This window comes from Papaver somniferum, chromosome 9 (genome assembly GCF_003573695.1).
Source record: "Papaver somniferum cultivar HN1 chromosome 9, ASM357369v1, whole genome shotgun sequence".
Classification (NCBI taxonomy): domain Eukaryota; kingdom Viridiplantae; phylum Streptophyta; class Magnoliopsida; order Ranunculales; family Papaveraceae; genus Papaver; species Papaver somniferum.
Genome location: NC_039366.1, coordinates 33,572,513 through 33,588,838, shown reverse-complemented (window position 1 = coordinate 33,588,838; position 16,326 = coordinate 33,572,513). Strand labels below are relative to the sequence as shown.

At 37.8% G+C, this 16,326-nt stretch overlaps 1 protein-coding gene across 1 annotated transcript; it reads left to right on the top strand.

Moving 5' to 3' along the window:
* Positions 1 to 11,680: 11,680 nt before the first annotated feature.
* On the top strand, positions 11,681 to 14,067 carry LOC113311739. The gene is made up of 6 exons (XM_026560540.1): positions 11,681 to 12,200; positions 12,334 to 12,482; positions 12,630 to 13,005; positions 13,300 to 13,321; positions 13,415 to 13,777; positions 13,869 to 14,067. The coding sequence occupies exons 1-6, from the start codon at positions 11,681 to 11,683 to the stop codon at positions 14,065 to 14,067; spliced, it is 1,629 nt and encodes a 542-aa protein (XP_026416325.1).
* The last annotated feature ends 2,259 nt before the right edge of the window (positions 14,068 to 16,326 follow it).

The window sequence follows — 16,326 nt, the reverse complement described above, 5'->3', positions numbered from 1 at the left end:
TTTCGTTATGATAGGAGCAATGACAATCGCCAAAGGCCTGCAGAGGCTTATGTTGCCTTTCCTGACGCAACTAATACTCAGTGGGTCACAGATACGGGTGCGACAAATCATATGACTGCTGATGCTCAGAATTTGTGTATCCCACATGAATATGATGGACCTGATCAAGTGAGAGTTGGTAATGGCAATGCTCTACAAATAGCACACATTGGTAACACTGAGTTCAATTCTAAATATCGAAATTTTGCTTTAAATAATGTTTATCATGTGCCTCAGATCAAAAAGAATCTGCTATCTGTACATCAGTTTTGCAAGGATAACAATGTATATTTTGTGTTTCACACTAATTTGTTTGTTGTGAAGGACAAAATCACGAGGGCAACGCTGCTAACAGGAAGGAATGAGAATGGGCTATATGTGCTGGATAGTAATGGTGGCGTGCAATCACCTTCAACCTTTCTTTCTGCAAGCATTCCAATATGGCACCAGCGGCTCGGGCGCCCAGTGCTGAGCATAGTTTCTAGTATTGTCAAAAAAAATTCCCTTCCAGTTCAAAATAAAAGCTTTGGCTTCTGTCACTCTTGTCATATTAGCAAGAGTAGGCTCCTTCCTTTTACTCCTAGTACTACCACTTATGATACTCCTTTAAGTCTTATTGTGTCTGACATTTGGGTTTCACCAAAAACATATCGTAATGGATTTCATTATTTTCTAATATTCATGGATGCTTATTCTCATTATACATGGATTTATCCTTTGGTTCAAAGATCTGTTGTTTTCAATATCTTCTCTCAGTTTCAGAAACAAATAGAAAACCTTACAGTCCACAAAATAAAAATCTTTCAATCAGATAACGCTTTGGAATACAAGAAACTAACTACATATCTAAGCAACTCAGGCATACAACATCGTTTCTCCTGACCTCATACATCAGCTCAAAATGGATTAGCAGAAAGAAGAATCAAATATATCACAGAGAGTGGTCTAGCTCTATTATATCAAGCACATCTTCCAGAAGATTTTTGGCCAGAGGCTTTTACCACAGCCTGCTATCTCATTAACAGGACACCAAACAAGTCGTCTGATAGCAAAACACCACTTGAGTTGCTCTTTGGAAAACAACCAGACTACCAATTTCTTCGTGTTTTTGGTTGCTTAGCATATCCATGCTTAAGACCATATAATGCCAACAAACTAGAGCCTAGGTCTCTCCCCTGCATATTCCTAGGATATAGTTCAGCTCATAAGGGTTACATTTGTCTTCATCTACCAACCAACCGACAATATATATCACGGCATGTTCGCTTTGAAGAAAACATATTCCCATTATCTTCTTCCCTGGAGCGTACTCCCGAGGTAAGGTCTGACACTCATGCAACCAGTACTGATATTTTTGGGTCTTCTATATTCCCTCACAATCAATCAGTGACAGTGCAACCTCAGCATAATGTACATCCGACTATTGTCCAGCCGATCACAACAGCAGTACTAAGGGATGTGACCCCTCAGCAGACTCCTGCAACATCACCTGTGTTACCTTCACCACAGGTCTCCCAAATCCAGAATGGCAATGCGTCAGCTGAAGTTTTAGATACTCCTGTACATGCAATGATCACGAGAGCCAAAGACGGGATTTCAAAGCCAATACAGAAACTCTGTCTGACTGCGACCAAACACCCACTTCTTGATCAAGACTTCATGGAGCCTACATGTTACTCTAAGGCTTGTCAAATACCAGAATGGCGTGATGCAATGGACGTGCAGATAAATGCTTTAATTCAAATTGGAACATACACCTTAGTTGAGTGCAAAGAAGGGATGAATATTGTTGGATCTAAATGGGTTTTTCGAATTAAAATAAATCCAGATGGCACAATACAACGTTACAAGGCTCGTTTGGTAGCAAAGGGTTTTACCCAGCAACAAGGTATAGATTATGAAGAAACCTTTTCGCCTGTTATTAAGCCATGTACAATAAGGCTGGTTCTGACCCTTGCAGTTATGAGAGGATGGTCTCTTCGTCAGCTAGATGTGGAGAATGCATTTCTCCATGGGGTCTTAGAGGAGGAGGTCTACATGAAGCAACTTGCTGGATATATAGACCCTAACTATCCAAATCATGTTTGCAAGTTACACAAATCGCTATATGGCCTTAAACAAGCTCCTCGAGCTTGGTTCTCCCGCCTCAGCAATCATCTCTTAAGACTAGGATTCAAAGCCTCAATTGCAAATTCATCATTATTTGTTCAACATAGAGGTAACTCAGTAGTTTATGTACTGGTTTATGTAGACGACATCATTGTCACAGGTTCTGACTCAAACATGGTTGCTAACTTAATTCAAGATTTGGGTAATGAGTTTGCAATCAAAGATATGGGGATATTGTCTTACTTCTTGGGTGTTGAGGTTGTACAACAAGGACGGTCTCTAGTGCTCTCTCAAAGAAAATATATCTCAGATTTGTTAAGACGTACTAAACTGGATGGCATCAAGCCAGTTTGCACACCAATGGAGGCTAATGCAAAGCTACACAAGGTGGGTTCTACAAAGTTTGAGGATTCCACTCTGTATAGGAGTGTTGCATATCACTCGGCCAGATATATCTGTGGCAGTAAACAAAGCCTGTCAGTTTATGCATGATCCTTATGTTGAACACTAGGAGCTTGTTAAACGTATTCTGCGATATTTAAAGCATACATTAGACTATGGTGTCTTCATTAAACCTAGTCAAGATTATACTCTGTCTGCTTATTCTGATTCAGACTGGGCAGGTAGTCTAGATGATCGGCGATCCACAAGTGGTTACTGTATATTCTTTGGCGGTAATCTCATCTCGTGGAGTGAAAGAAAACAAAAAACGGTCTCCAAATCAAGCACAGAAGTTGAGTATCGGGGTGTGGCCATTGCAACCTCTGAGCTTATATGGATTCAATCATTACTGCAAGAGCTAGGAATTCAGTGTGCATCTCCAACTCTATGGTGTGACAATCTAGGGGAAACGTATCTCACTGCTAATCCCATATTCCATGCTCGCACAAAGCACATAGAAATAGACTATCACTTTGTGAGGGAAAGAGTTTCACGCAGACAACTGAATGTGAAGTTTATCAGCAGCAAAGATCAGCTGGCGGATATCTTTACCAAAGGCCTATCATCTCCAAGGTTCCAACTTCTCCGAGACAAGTTGAACGTCCGTCAACTCCGGTTCAACTTGAGGGAGGGTGTTAGAGATAAGAATGCAGCTGTGTAACTTAGTCAGTTGATTGAGTACACATTGAGAGTCATATGGCAATATTTACGGTCAGCTGAGTCATTGATATTTTGAATTTGTTTTCAGTCTTTGTATTCAGTTAGAGTCTGTGACTTATCTAGTTTTCATTATCAGTATAAATAAGATTTCAAGATCTCCACAATGCTTGTGGAAGATATTCACCAAATATACACTTCTAGCTCAGGAACTGTAAATCACCTTCTCCTGGAATGTCCATTCTCCAATGATATATGAAACTATTTCACCACCGGAATGAGTTAAGATTGGCTGCATAAATAGACTATGTCATAGCAATTCAAAGAATGAACAACAAAAAGAAGGAATAAATTGAACTCGAAGATTTGGGTATTCTCCATTTTGCTGTAGTATGGGCATTGTGGTCCGAGAGGAATAAGAAAGTGATGGGGAAGAAGAAAGGAAGGGGTAAAAATGAGGTGATCATCGAGACCAAAAGAATCATCTTCCAATGGGGATCTAAACCAAATTGGTTCAAATATGATAGCTTCAGGGATGTGATAACACAATGGGAAGTGGTTATGGATTTTAACTGATTCAGGAATACTCGTTTGGGCTTATGGGATAAAAGAAATTGAAATTAAAACCGATCTCCCTGTTGTAGCTACAATTTTTCTAAATCAATAAATCATATCCTTTCTTGAAAAAAAGAAAAGAATAAAAAACGTTTTAGTGCATGTTAGGTTCTTGATATGTACTAATTAAGTCTGGTACATTTAAGTACATTATAAAATATTGTATCAGTCTACTAGCCCTACTAGAGGTAAAGCAAAGTGTGCACTACCGAAGCCAAAGGGCTACCAAAAAAACTTACGGGATGTTAGTTCTGAGGTGAATTGGGGGAGTTGGGTTTTTTCCCTTTAGTCGTGGAGGAGTTTGAAGAAGTCTCTGAAAATCCCCGTTAGTCGTGGGAGAGTTTAGAAGAGTCAACTAAACTTCATAGAAAATCTCGCTAGTTGTGGCTCCATGTTAGTGGTAAAACTAGAATGCTAGGGAGTTGGATTTTTCTTGAGAGTTCTGGGGAGTTCTAGAGAGTTTACAGTGTATTTTTGACTCCCTCCAAATCTTTCAAAAAAGTAGAGATTTTGGGAGAGTCACTCAAACTCCCTACACTCAAAACACCAAACTCTCTCAAACTTCGTATACTCTCTTACACTCCCTCAAAATTCCGAAGATTCAAAATACATTAAACTCTCCCAATCCACTCGTGGACTAACTCCTGTTAATTTTTCCGGTAAAAAAAAAAAAGTTTAGGGATCTAGTTTCCATAAAACAAATCATTATAAACTGTTGTACTTTGTTCCGATAAAACATTTGTCATGTCTTGATTTAGTAGAAATTAAATAAACGCCTTTCACTTTCAGTATTCCACGAGTATATCTAATTTTATATTAAGTCAATCCGATTTCCAAATGAGTTCGAGTCAGCGCCTTCATGTGTGAAGAACGTACTATTTAAATCTTATTTTCCCAAGAAATGTCAGTTCAGTTTCATTATCCACATATTCGAAGAGACTGATATGACAATTCGTAAGAATGTTGCTGACGCCAGAGTTAAGTTGTGTCAGGCTCAAGATACGTTTGCCAAGTCCCCCACTTTAGATAATAAATCTCATGAATCTCGTTGTCTCCATGAATATTTGGAGTTATTACGGCTTCAAGAAAAATTTTGGGCTCAGAAATCTCGTATTAATTGGCTTTTGTGCGGCAATCAGAACACTAGGTTTTTTCATCTCGCTACTCTTGTCGGTGGCCGTCAGGGGCGGAGTCAGGATTCTAAGAGAGGGGATGCAAAAAAAAAAAATACACAACAAAAAAAAAGGCTAGAAAATTTTCATTGGAGAAGGGTTGCGAGCTGGAAGACTAGATATAATGAGTCAATTTTAGAACTCTCATATTATGTTGTTCTGTATGGTTATGAAATTTGATGAAGATCTTGGAGATAATGCCATTTTTAGGCTTATTGAAGATACCGTCGGTATGGAAGTTATGCCAAAAACATCAGATACACCTCAAGTTGAAAACCAAAGTTGTTCAACAGCATTGTGGAGAAATTCTTGTGCGGGGTGTCTTCTTCTTAACCCAATTCAAGAATCAATACAATTAGCTTAATTAATTACTTCTCATCTCTTAAAATTGAAACGAGAACCAAATTAAGATACAGAGAAAAACGTATCAGACTAATGATTAGTCTCTCCTACTGTGAACGATTATGGGAGAAAGAAAGTCGAAATGGACTTTTCTTTTAGGCTTAGGGGGTGCAAGTGTTGAGATTTTAGGGGTGCAAACTCTTTTTTTGGTTTTTTTTGTCTTGAAAATGCTAGACTTCTTATTGTTTTTGAAAATCAAGGGGGTGCAACTGCACACAGTTGCAACATGTTGCCTCCGCCCCTGGTGGCCATCGTAATAAGATTTATTGCCTTAAAAATGATTCTGGTTAATGGATTGATGATGATGAAGGTCTTGAGTTCCTTATCACAGATTATTTTCAAACTTTATTTACCTCTAGCAATCCACCAGATCTTGTGGATTTGGATCATTTGCTTCCTTGTGTTATTTCTTCTACTGATAATGAGATGCTTACTCGATGTGTGTCGGTAGATGAAATTCTCCAGAGCATTGACCAATTGGGTCCTTGGTATATAATGTAAAGTAATACTTATAATTGAAATTGTATTGTTAAATTATAACAAAACACCATGAAATAAAAGTAACCAACCTTCAAATGATGCTTCTTCTACCCTTGGAACAAGGAAGATACAAAGATTTGAGGTTCTTCTCTAATAATCTTCAAATTTCTACCCAATTCTAAGATTGGAAACTAGAAGATAATAGATGCTTCTCTTACAAATTGAAATTTCTACCCAATTACAAATTGGAAATATCAAAGTGTTGGAGGCTCTTCTCTAGGAAGGATTTTATGGTTCTTACACCACTTTTCTAAACAAAACCAAACTTGAAACTAGTAGAGCTAAGGTTTAAACAATAAGTAGTAAACAAAAAGGACAAAGATGAGAAATAAGGGAAGAAGAGGATAAAATAGTAATTGTGAAATAAAAGGGCATAAATGGTATGTTTGAAATACCATTATGCATCATCCTTTCCTCCTTAAGTGAAATTCACCCTCGAATTGTCCATCTCTTCATCCATAGCATTGTCACTCCAATATGAAACCAAGTGCTTAACATTAAAGACGTCATGAGTACGAATTGAGCTTGGTAAGTTGAGTCGATAAGCATTATCATTTATTTCTCCAATTGGAAATGGTTCAATCTTCCTTGCCTTGATCTTGTTGTACTCACCCACGGGAAAACGTTCCTTAGTAAGAACCGCATAAACAAGATCTCCTACTTCAAACTCAACAACGCGTCGTCTTTGATCAACCTTGTTCTTGTATTTCCTTGATGAAGCTTCTAAATGCTTTCGGGTGCTTTCATGGATAAGGTGAAGTTGAGAAACAAAGTATTCCGCCTTAGCATTTGGCCTTTTCAAATCCGGTATTAAGGACAAGTCAAGTGGTACTCTTGGATTGAACCCGTACACCACCATGAATGGTGAATAACCACTACTCCAGTTCACCGCATGGTTATAATCAAATTCCGCCTTGCATAAAACCTGATCCCATGTCTTCAAATTCTCCTCAACCAAACAACGAAGAAGATTACCTAGGGAACGGTTTACCACTTCGGTTTGCCCATCCGTTTGAGGGTGATAAGCGGTTCTAAAACTTAAATTGGTCTTGACCAGCTTCCATAAAGTACGCCAAAAATGCCCCACAAAACGACTATCTCTATCCGAGACGATGGAAGAAGGAATACCATGTAAACGATAAATCTCTTTAAAAAAGAGTTGAGCTACCATGACCGCATCCGTTGTCTTTTTACAAGCAATGAAATGAGACATTTTGGAAAAACGATCTACCACTACAAATATTGAATCCATACCTCTTTGAGTACGCGCTAATCCCAAGATGAAATACATGCTCAAATCTTCCCATGGACGAGAAGGAATACGAAGTGGCATGTATAATCCCGCATTAGTGGTCGTTCCTTTAGAAACTTGACATATATGACATCTTTTCACATATCGATGAATCTCCTTCCACATTCCCGGCCAAAAGTATGAGCTAGAAACCAAGTTCCAAGTACGAGTAGTCCCCATATGGCCCTCATCGTGAAGCTCCTTAATAATTTTCAATCTCAAGCTTGATTGCGGAATGCAAAGACAATTCTTACGGTAAAGGTACCCATCGAAAAGAACATAATCACCATTTTGGAGTGACCTTTCATCAACCATAATAGGACCAAAATAAGTATCATTCTTAAAGAGCTCCCAAATATCATCGAATCCCAAAATGCAAGGCCTCATTTGTGTAAGAAGAGAAGTACGTCGACTCAAGGCATCCGCTACCTTGTTTTGTACACCCGACTTGTGCTTGATGGAAAAAGTAAATTGTTGCAAATAAGAAGCCCATTTACCATGCCTAGTAGAAAGCTTGTCTTGAGAATCGATGTGCTTTAATGCCATGTGGTCCGAAAATAAAATAAACTCATTGTGAATAAGATAGTGCCTCCAATGCTTGAGTGCTTCAACAATAGCATAAAACTCAACATCGTAAGTGCTATATGCAAGTCTTTCCCCATTCAAATTTTCACTATAAAATGCCACTGGTTTCCCTTCTTTACTAAGAACCGCCCCAATGCATAGTTTAGAAGCATCACAATGAAGTTCAAATAGCTTATCAAAATTTGGTAATATTAAGATTTGAGATGTACTTAACTTTATTTTCATCAATTCAAAGGCTTCGTCCGCTTCTTGAGTCCATGAATACTTTTCACCCTTCATGCATTCGGTTATTGGAGCCATAATTCCGCTAAAGTTTGCAATGAACCGACGATAAAAAGAAGCTAACCCATGAAAACTTCGAATATCAAACAAAGTTTTTGGCTTGGGCCAATTCCTTATGAATTCCACTTTATCTTCATCTACCGAAATCCCATCCTTATTAACCACATAACCAAGAAACAAAACTTTATCGGTCATGAATGCACACTTCTTCAAGGTAGCATAAAATTGTTGTGTCAGCAAAATCATGAGAACCTCACGGAGGTGACGTATATGAGATTCCATATTGGGATTATAAACAAGTATGTCATCAAAGTAAACAACCACACACTTCCCAATCAACGGCCGAAGTGCTTGATTCATTACTCGCATAAATGTACTTGGAGCATTTGATATCCCAAATGGCATAACCATCCATTCATACAAACCGTCTCTAGTCTTGAAAGCGGTCTTCCATTCATCTCCCACCTTGATACGAATTTGATAATATCCATTTTTAAAATCAAGTTTGCTAAAAACACATGCTCAATTTAATTGATCAAGTAAGTCATCCAAACGAGGAATTGGAAAACGGTACTTCAATGTGATTCTATTGATTGCCCTACTATCCACACACATATGCCATGAACCATCTTTCTTTGGTACTAAAAAGGCCAGCACCGCACAAGGGCTAAGACTCGGTCTTATAAAACCTTTGTATATAAGCTCTTCAACTTGGCGACGTAATTCTTCATGTTCTTTGGGACTCATTTGATAGTGGGCTTTGTTGGGAAGACTTGAACCGGGTACTAGATCAATTTGGTGTTGCACATCTCGTAATGGTGGTAATACATCCGGTAAGTCGGTAGGAAAAACATCTTGAAATTCTTCTATAATTGGCTTGACTAGCGGTGGCACGGAATCATACGATGAAGATTCTTTAACATGAAGTATATAGAAAACCTCCGAATCATCCAACTCTTCTATGAACTTTTGATAAGTAAGTAGATTTTTACCATCACCATTTTGTGGTTTAGGAATAAGCTCACGATTGGGTACAAGGGTCAACTTCTTATTTCTCCACATGAATGAATAGTTGTTTGTTCTCCCATCATGATTCACAAACCGATCATATTGCCAAGGGCGCCCAAGAATTAAATGACATGCATCCATCAAAACAACATCACACCAAACTTTGTCTACATATTTGTTACCAATAGAAAAATTAATGAGACAACATTTAGTGACTTTTACCTCGTTTCCTTGGTTAAGCCATGATAAAGAATATGGAGAAGGATGGTCTTTTGTATCTAACTTCAACTTTCGAACCACTTATTCGGAAACGATATTTTCACAACTCCCCGAATCAATCACAAGCTTGCAAACTTTCCCACCAATTGTGCAAGTGGTTTGAAAAATGTTGTGGCGTAGCCATCGATTACCCTCATCGAGTTTTGGAGTAAAATAGTTGCGTAACACAACCAAACATGGTCCTTGGTCACCGGTGAGAAACTCTTCTTCCACTTCTTCGTCGGGTTCTTTATCAAATATTGGTGGCTCCATAAGATCCAAATATGCATCACCTTCATCATCACCTTGAACAAGGAAGTTCTTCCCCGGACGATCACTCTTCCTACAATCATATGCTTTGTGTCCTTCATCTCCACACTTGTTACATTTACCTTGAAAGACTTGTTGAGAAGTATTGGATTTTGATGGAACGCTAGTAGTTGGAGATCGATGAGTTGGAATAGGAGAAGTAGTATTTTTAACACCTCCTTGAGTGTGAGTACTCCAGTTGGTATGTGAAACTCTCCTTGCGTATTTCTTCTCCAAAGATAATTCCCTTTGATATGCTTCCGACACCGAATAAATATCAAATAAGTTTAAAGTGTATTGATATTGCATTCTCAAACCTCCTATATACCTTGCTACAAGTTGTTCTTCCGTTTCGTTAATATCGTTCATTGCAACCAATTGATAGAACTCTTTGGTGTAGTCATTAATCGACTTGGACCCTTGCTTAAGATTTTGAAGTTGTTGATAGATAAGTCTTGTATAATTATGGGGTAGAAATGCAAGCCTCATATGTTTCTTAAGCTTCTCCCAAGATTCAATTTTAGCTTGACCTCTTCTCAACCTCATTTGTTTAAGTTGTTTCCACCAAGCGTCGGCTCTTCCTCGAAGTCTTGTTGCAACCAACCCAACTTTCTTATTTTCGGGCACTTCCTTGAAATCCAAGATTTCTTCAACCGTTGCTAACCAATCAACAAATTCTTCCGGAGCTAAACCCCCATGGAATTCCGGAATATCAACTTTGGGTCCACCTTCCCATCGGTTTGAAGTAGTAACATTGTGGTATGTCGGTCTTTCTTCAAACATTTTGCGTCTCCCTTGTTGATGAACATGACTATCAAAAGAAGTGATTTCCTCATCCGTTACTTCTTCTGCATAATGATGATGTTGAGTTCTATATTGATCTTGATGGATATTTAAGTTATCAAATCTTAAAAAAAAATCTTCAAATTTTGTATCCATTCTTTGTTGCATTTCAACAAACACTTCATGCTTAAAAACCTCTAATTCTTCTTTCATAGAAATTTCACCTTGATTAACTCTTTTCCTTGGAGCCATAATGAAATCACAAGGAGAATGAACCCAATTTGACAATAGCACACAAAAAGTTTCAAACCCCAAAGCTAATAATTAAAATCTTCTCCACAATTTCCCCAAAAAAAGAAACCAAAACTCTTGATACCAACTAATGTAAAGTAATACTTATAATTGAAATTGTATTGTTAAATTATAACAAAACACCATGAAATAAAAGTAACCAACCTTCAAATGATGCTTCTTCTACCCTTGGAACAAGGAAGATACAAAGATTTGAGGTTCTTCTCTAATAATCTTCAAATTTCTACCCAATTCTAAGATTGGAAACTAGAAGATAATAGATGCTTCTCTTACAAATTGAAATTTCTACCCAATTACAAATTGGAAATATCAAAGTGTTGGAGGCTCTTCTCTAGGAAGGATTTTATGGTTCTTACACCACTTTTCTAAACAAAACCAAACTTGAAACTAGTAGAGCTAGGGTTTAAACAATAAGTAGTAAACAAAAAGGACAAAGATGAGAAATAAGGGAAGAAGAGGATAAAATAGTAATTGTGAAATAAAAGGGCATAAATGGTATGTTTGAAATACCATTATGCATCAGTATACAAGGGGTTTTTTATAAAACCTATTGGGATATTATTGGACCATCCATTATCAGTGTGATTCAAGATTTATCACTAAAGGTATCTTCAACCCTGATTTTAATCGTACCTTTATCACGCTAATTCCCAAAATGGAGAATCCTTCTCATATTAAGAATTTTCGTCTGATCAGTTCATGCATTTTAACTATAAATTATTTCGAAAATTTTAGCCAACAGACTTAAGCCTTATCGTCCGCGGTTTATCTCTATGAATCAGAATGCTTTTGTTCAAGGTCGTTCTATTTCTATTCCATCCTTATAACAAATGAGATTTTCCATTCCTTTCGTTATAAGTCTGGTTCCAAGGCTTGGATGGCGTTGAAAATTGATTTTGAAAAGGCTTATGATCGCCTTGAATGGAATTTTATTTTTGTGGTTTTTGAAGCTCTGGGATTTAATGTTGTTTGGATCAATTGGTTGAAGCTTTGTGTGGCTAGCGTTAATTACCAGGTTCTTACTAATGGTGCCCCCTCCCAACCATTTAGTCCTACTCGTGGTATTCGCCAAGGATATCCTTTATCTCCTTATATTTTTATTACTTTCCTGGAGGATTTGAGTCGTCTCATTCATAAGGGGATAGAACATAAGCTTATTTCAGGATTTAAAATCTGTCGTGGAGCTCCTCTGGTCTCTCACAGCTTTTATGCCGATGATAGCTTAATATTCTTGAAAGCTAAAATTCGTAATGTTAATGGCATTTGTAAGATTCTCGATAATTTTTCCTTGTGGTCTGGACAATTAGTTAGTTCTTCTAAATCAGTAGTGGTGTTTTCAAATAATCTCCCTAAGAGATTGGCTCGTCATCTTTGTCGGGGCTTTCATATGAAATTTGGTACTCAGCCTGGTCGTTATTTGGGCGTTAACATCCAATGGGGTCGTCTTAAATCCGAGAACTTTTACTGATTCCTTGGTTAAACTTACCAACAGACTTAGTGGTTGGAAGAAAAGTGCTTTGAATTTTGCAGGTCGTGATGTGCTTATTAAAGTTGTACTTGACCCTTCGTTGAACCACTTGATGTGCACTTTAAAGATTCCGAAGTTTATCCTCACTGAAGTGGACAGACTTCGAAAGAATTTTCTGTGGCAAGACAGGGGCGGCAAGCCTAAATTACATGTTATTGGTTGGACGAAGCATTGACTACCTCAATGGATTGGGGGTCTTGGTATCCGAGATTTGGAGTTTCATAACTTTGCTTTTTTACCCAAGACTGCTTGGCGGATTGCAAACTCTCCTGACTCTCTGGTAGCCTTACTATTTCAGGCTAAATATTTTCGACATACATCTTTTTGGGAGGCTTCTAAACCTTCTCGTGCTTCTTGGAGCTGGAGAAGTATACTGCAAGGTAAGGAGATTATTAAAGCTGGACTGAAATGGGATATAGGAAATGGGGAACAAGTGGATCTTTGGCGAGATGTATGGTGTTCGGATAAACCTATGCTACAACTGATTGATATTGTGGATACAACTTATCCTCCTATGAAAGTATCAGCTCTTATTGATCCTGATACTCATGCTTGGAATATTTCTTCTATCGAGCATGTTGTCCCAGCTCAGTTACTTGATCAAATTCGAGCTATCCCTTTGGCAGAGGTTAACACTTCTCCTGATTTTAGAGTTTGGCCTCATAGCAAGGATGGTTGGTGTATGTCAAAGCCTGTTACAATTGGTTAATTCGACATGAACATGTGTCTTCTTCTTTGGCATGTAAATGGCGGACTTTATGGCAAGTTAAGTGCCCCGTCCACATTAAGCATTTTTTGTGGTTACTAGCTCATGGTCGAACTTTAGTACGGGCCAATCTGCGACTTATGGGACTGGATATTTCTAGTATTTGTCCCCTTTGTCATCGTGAAGAGGAGACTATATCCCATCTTTTCCTCACTTGTGACAGAGTTGTTTCCATATGGCTGGCTCTTTCTTATGCTTATAGGATTAACTTTCAGTCTTCTAGCGTATCTCTTGACTGGATTGTGGAGACTATTCAGTTTCCTGCTGCAACTGATGATGTTTTTTGGGCTGTTATATTTCCATTTATCCTACGGCAGATATGGTGCTCTCGGAACAACCTTTTTTTTTCCTCAAAAATACTTTGATTGGAAAGCTGTTACTGTGAATGCTTATAATGCTGCAGCTGAATATGTTAAAGTGTTATCTCTTGCCCCCAAATCTGAGAACAAGTTCATTTGTCATATCCACTGGATTCCTCCTGATAATTGCTTTGTTAAACTTAATGTCGATGGGGCTTCAGGTGATGCAGGTAAAGCTGGTGTTGGAGGTGTTTTGCGTGCAGCTGATGGCCAATTTCTGGCAGCTTTCGCAAAACATATATATGACAAGTCAAACAATGTGGCTGAGTTGTGGGCTATCAGAGATGGTATGAAACTTGTTGTGCAGTTGGGAGTCCCTAAGTTGGTTATCGAGAGTGCTTCTCAATTTGCTGCATGTTAATGCATGTAAGCAGTATAGTGTGAGTAACTGGTTATGTATATGTCTTTTAAGGGATATTAGGGCACTATCATTACATTTTGATCAGGTTGTGTTTCAACATCACCATAAGGAAGGTAACTTTGCGGCTGATGTTTTGGCTAAAAAGGCAGCATATGATGCTTTGCCTGGTGTTTGGTTTGATGTTCCTCCTAGCTTTTTATACACTGTTTTATATGATGATATAATGGGGAGAGCCTTCCCAGGCTTGTAAGGCTCACTTAATTTGTTCTTGAATGTACTTTTCTTATCAAAAAAAAGATATGGCATTCGTAAACTCCAAGAAGTAATTAACGACCACAATATCAATGATCATATGAACCGTGCATTTGTACTGTCTTGTTGATCTAACTTCTAAGTAGTAGTAAACTTCAACTTCGAAAAATTCAGAGTCGTCTCTTTGATTCATGGTATATAAGTTTCGGAAGACTGGAAATATATAAGAAAGTTATATACAAAGAAGGAAATGAGTAACCCTTGAAACTAAAACCTCAATTCGTTTAAACACTCTTAAGGGCAGTTCTTATGGTCATTGACCTATTAATTTTTGTTTTTCTGCCAAAACCACGCAGATGTACAAACACAAAATTGGTTAAATAACCTATAAAATCTTATTTCCGAGTGAGATGGACTGTTAAAAAAAAGACACTATTCAAATATCCTAAAATCTAAAATCTAAAGGATACTGTTTTAATATCTTAAATGGGCAATGAACCAAAGATTTTGTCTCTTACTTTACCACCACAGACTAAAATATCCCCTCTTAGAGCAACTGCAGTGGACGACTAAACCCAAATATTTGATCCAGTGGACAGGCGTAGTGGGACGGACTATCGATCAAAATTTGATCAAAGACTAAAACCCATACCAAATTTGGTCGACGACCAAGACCAAACCCAAATATAGTCGGGCGTTGATATAATCTGATCCTACACAACGGGCGTTGATATAATGTCCGCCACTCATCGCGCGTTCGTAAAGTTAACGCCTGATGCAGGGGCGTTGGTAAAGAATTCGCCTGTAACGGACGTAGATAAAGCTTACGCCTGGTATGGGGCGTTTGTATAGATTACGCCTGGCATGGGGCGTTTATATAGATTATGCCTGATTTGGGACGTTTATATAGATTACGCCTGATTTGGGGCGTTTATATAAAATTCGCCTGATGCAGGGGCGTTCATATACTTAACGCCTGTTTATATAAATTTTGAATAAGATTTGCTTGGGGCGGGCTTTATACCTCCGCCCCATTTTTTTCTTTTTTTTTGGAATCTCACTGACCAGGCGTAATCTATATAAACGCCCCATGCCAGGCGTAATCTATATAAACGCCCCATGCCAGGCGTAATCTATATAAACGCCCCGTGCCAGGCGTAATCTATATAAACGCCCCATGCCATGCGTAAGCTTTATCAACGCTTGACGTTCAGGCGAACATTATACTAACGCCTGATCAAATTTACTCTTTTCCCACTACGCCACATGACGGACTAAACCCAAATTTGATCTTTTTTTTTAGTCTTTGGTCTTTGGTTATAATCGTACCATTGTGGACGCTCTTATGAACAGTTCAGTTTTCCCATATCCATTGTTGTCGTTGTCCGTATCCAACCCCACCAATCAGATCAGATTCAAATGCAAGTCCGATCAAATTAATATTGCGACTACAACTAGCGAGTAGCAGAACGTATTGCGATTGGGGACCAGAACTTTGAAGTTTGAATCTGGTATATATAATTATTGGTTCATGTTCTCTATAATCAGGACTACTTTCCTATAATACCCTTTAAGACTTTGATTATAAAAAGAAAAAGGTAGTCAAAGTCAAACAAATCACCAAATTCATTTCGCATTAATATCAAGCATTCACTCTTCTTTCCCTTCTATCTTCTCTTTCCTTTTGTATCTCCTTCATCTACGTTTTTGTTCTATTGCAAAACGCTCTCAAACTCAAAACTAGATATTCACATATTTAGTACTGTTTTGTCTCAGTAAAACTTTCATATAATTTCGTATCTTATTTTTATTAACACCCAATCTACTTTCAGTAGAAACTCATTACCACCCTCTGTTTTTTTTTCTTCTGATGCGAAAATTGATTTCCGCCCGAACAATTTTTTTTATCAAGATTGATAGCTTAGATTAACAAATAACAAAAATATAGGATTTGCGAACTTTTTTTAAATTGAATCTAGGAGGTATGGAAAACCTTAGATGATTCAGTAAATTATTTATTATCATGGAAACATTTTCATTTACATGGTGAAGAAAAGATCATCAAGATTAAATTTTGGTTTGTTTAGATTTTTAATCAGTTTCATCAGGTTAGATAAATTATGAATAAGCTCAGAAATTGACCTACAGAAGTAGAGACATGACCATCCTAATGGTGGGATTTGAAACAGTAGCTAAACATGAAGACCCTAATGATTGGATTTGAAACAGTATGAAATTCATCTGTTCCCACTGTTTA

Excerpts from the sequence above, each read along its gene's own strand:
- LOC113311739 (XM_026560540.1), top strand. The coding sequence starts at position 11,681 with ATGGCGTTGAAAATTGATTTTGAAAAGGCTTATGATCGCCTTGAATGG. Across the intron at positions 12,201-12,333 it reads GGGCTTTCATATGAAATTTG|GTCGTGATGTGCTTATTAAA; the intron begins GTACTCAGCCTG and ends TGAATTTTGCAG. Across the intron at positions 13,778-13,868 it reads GTGCAGTTGGGAGTCCCTAA|GGATATTAGGGCACTATCAT; the intron begins GTTGGTTATCGA and ends ATGTCTTTTAAG.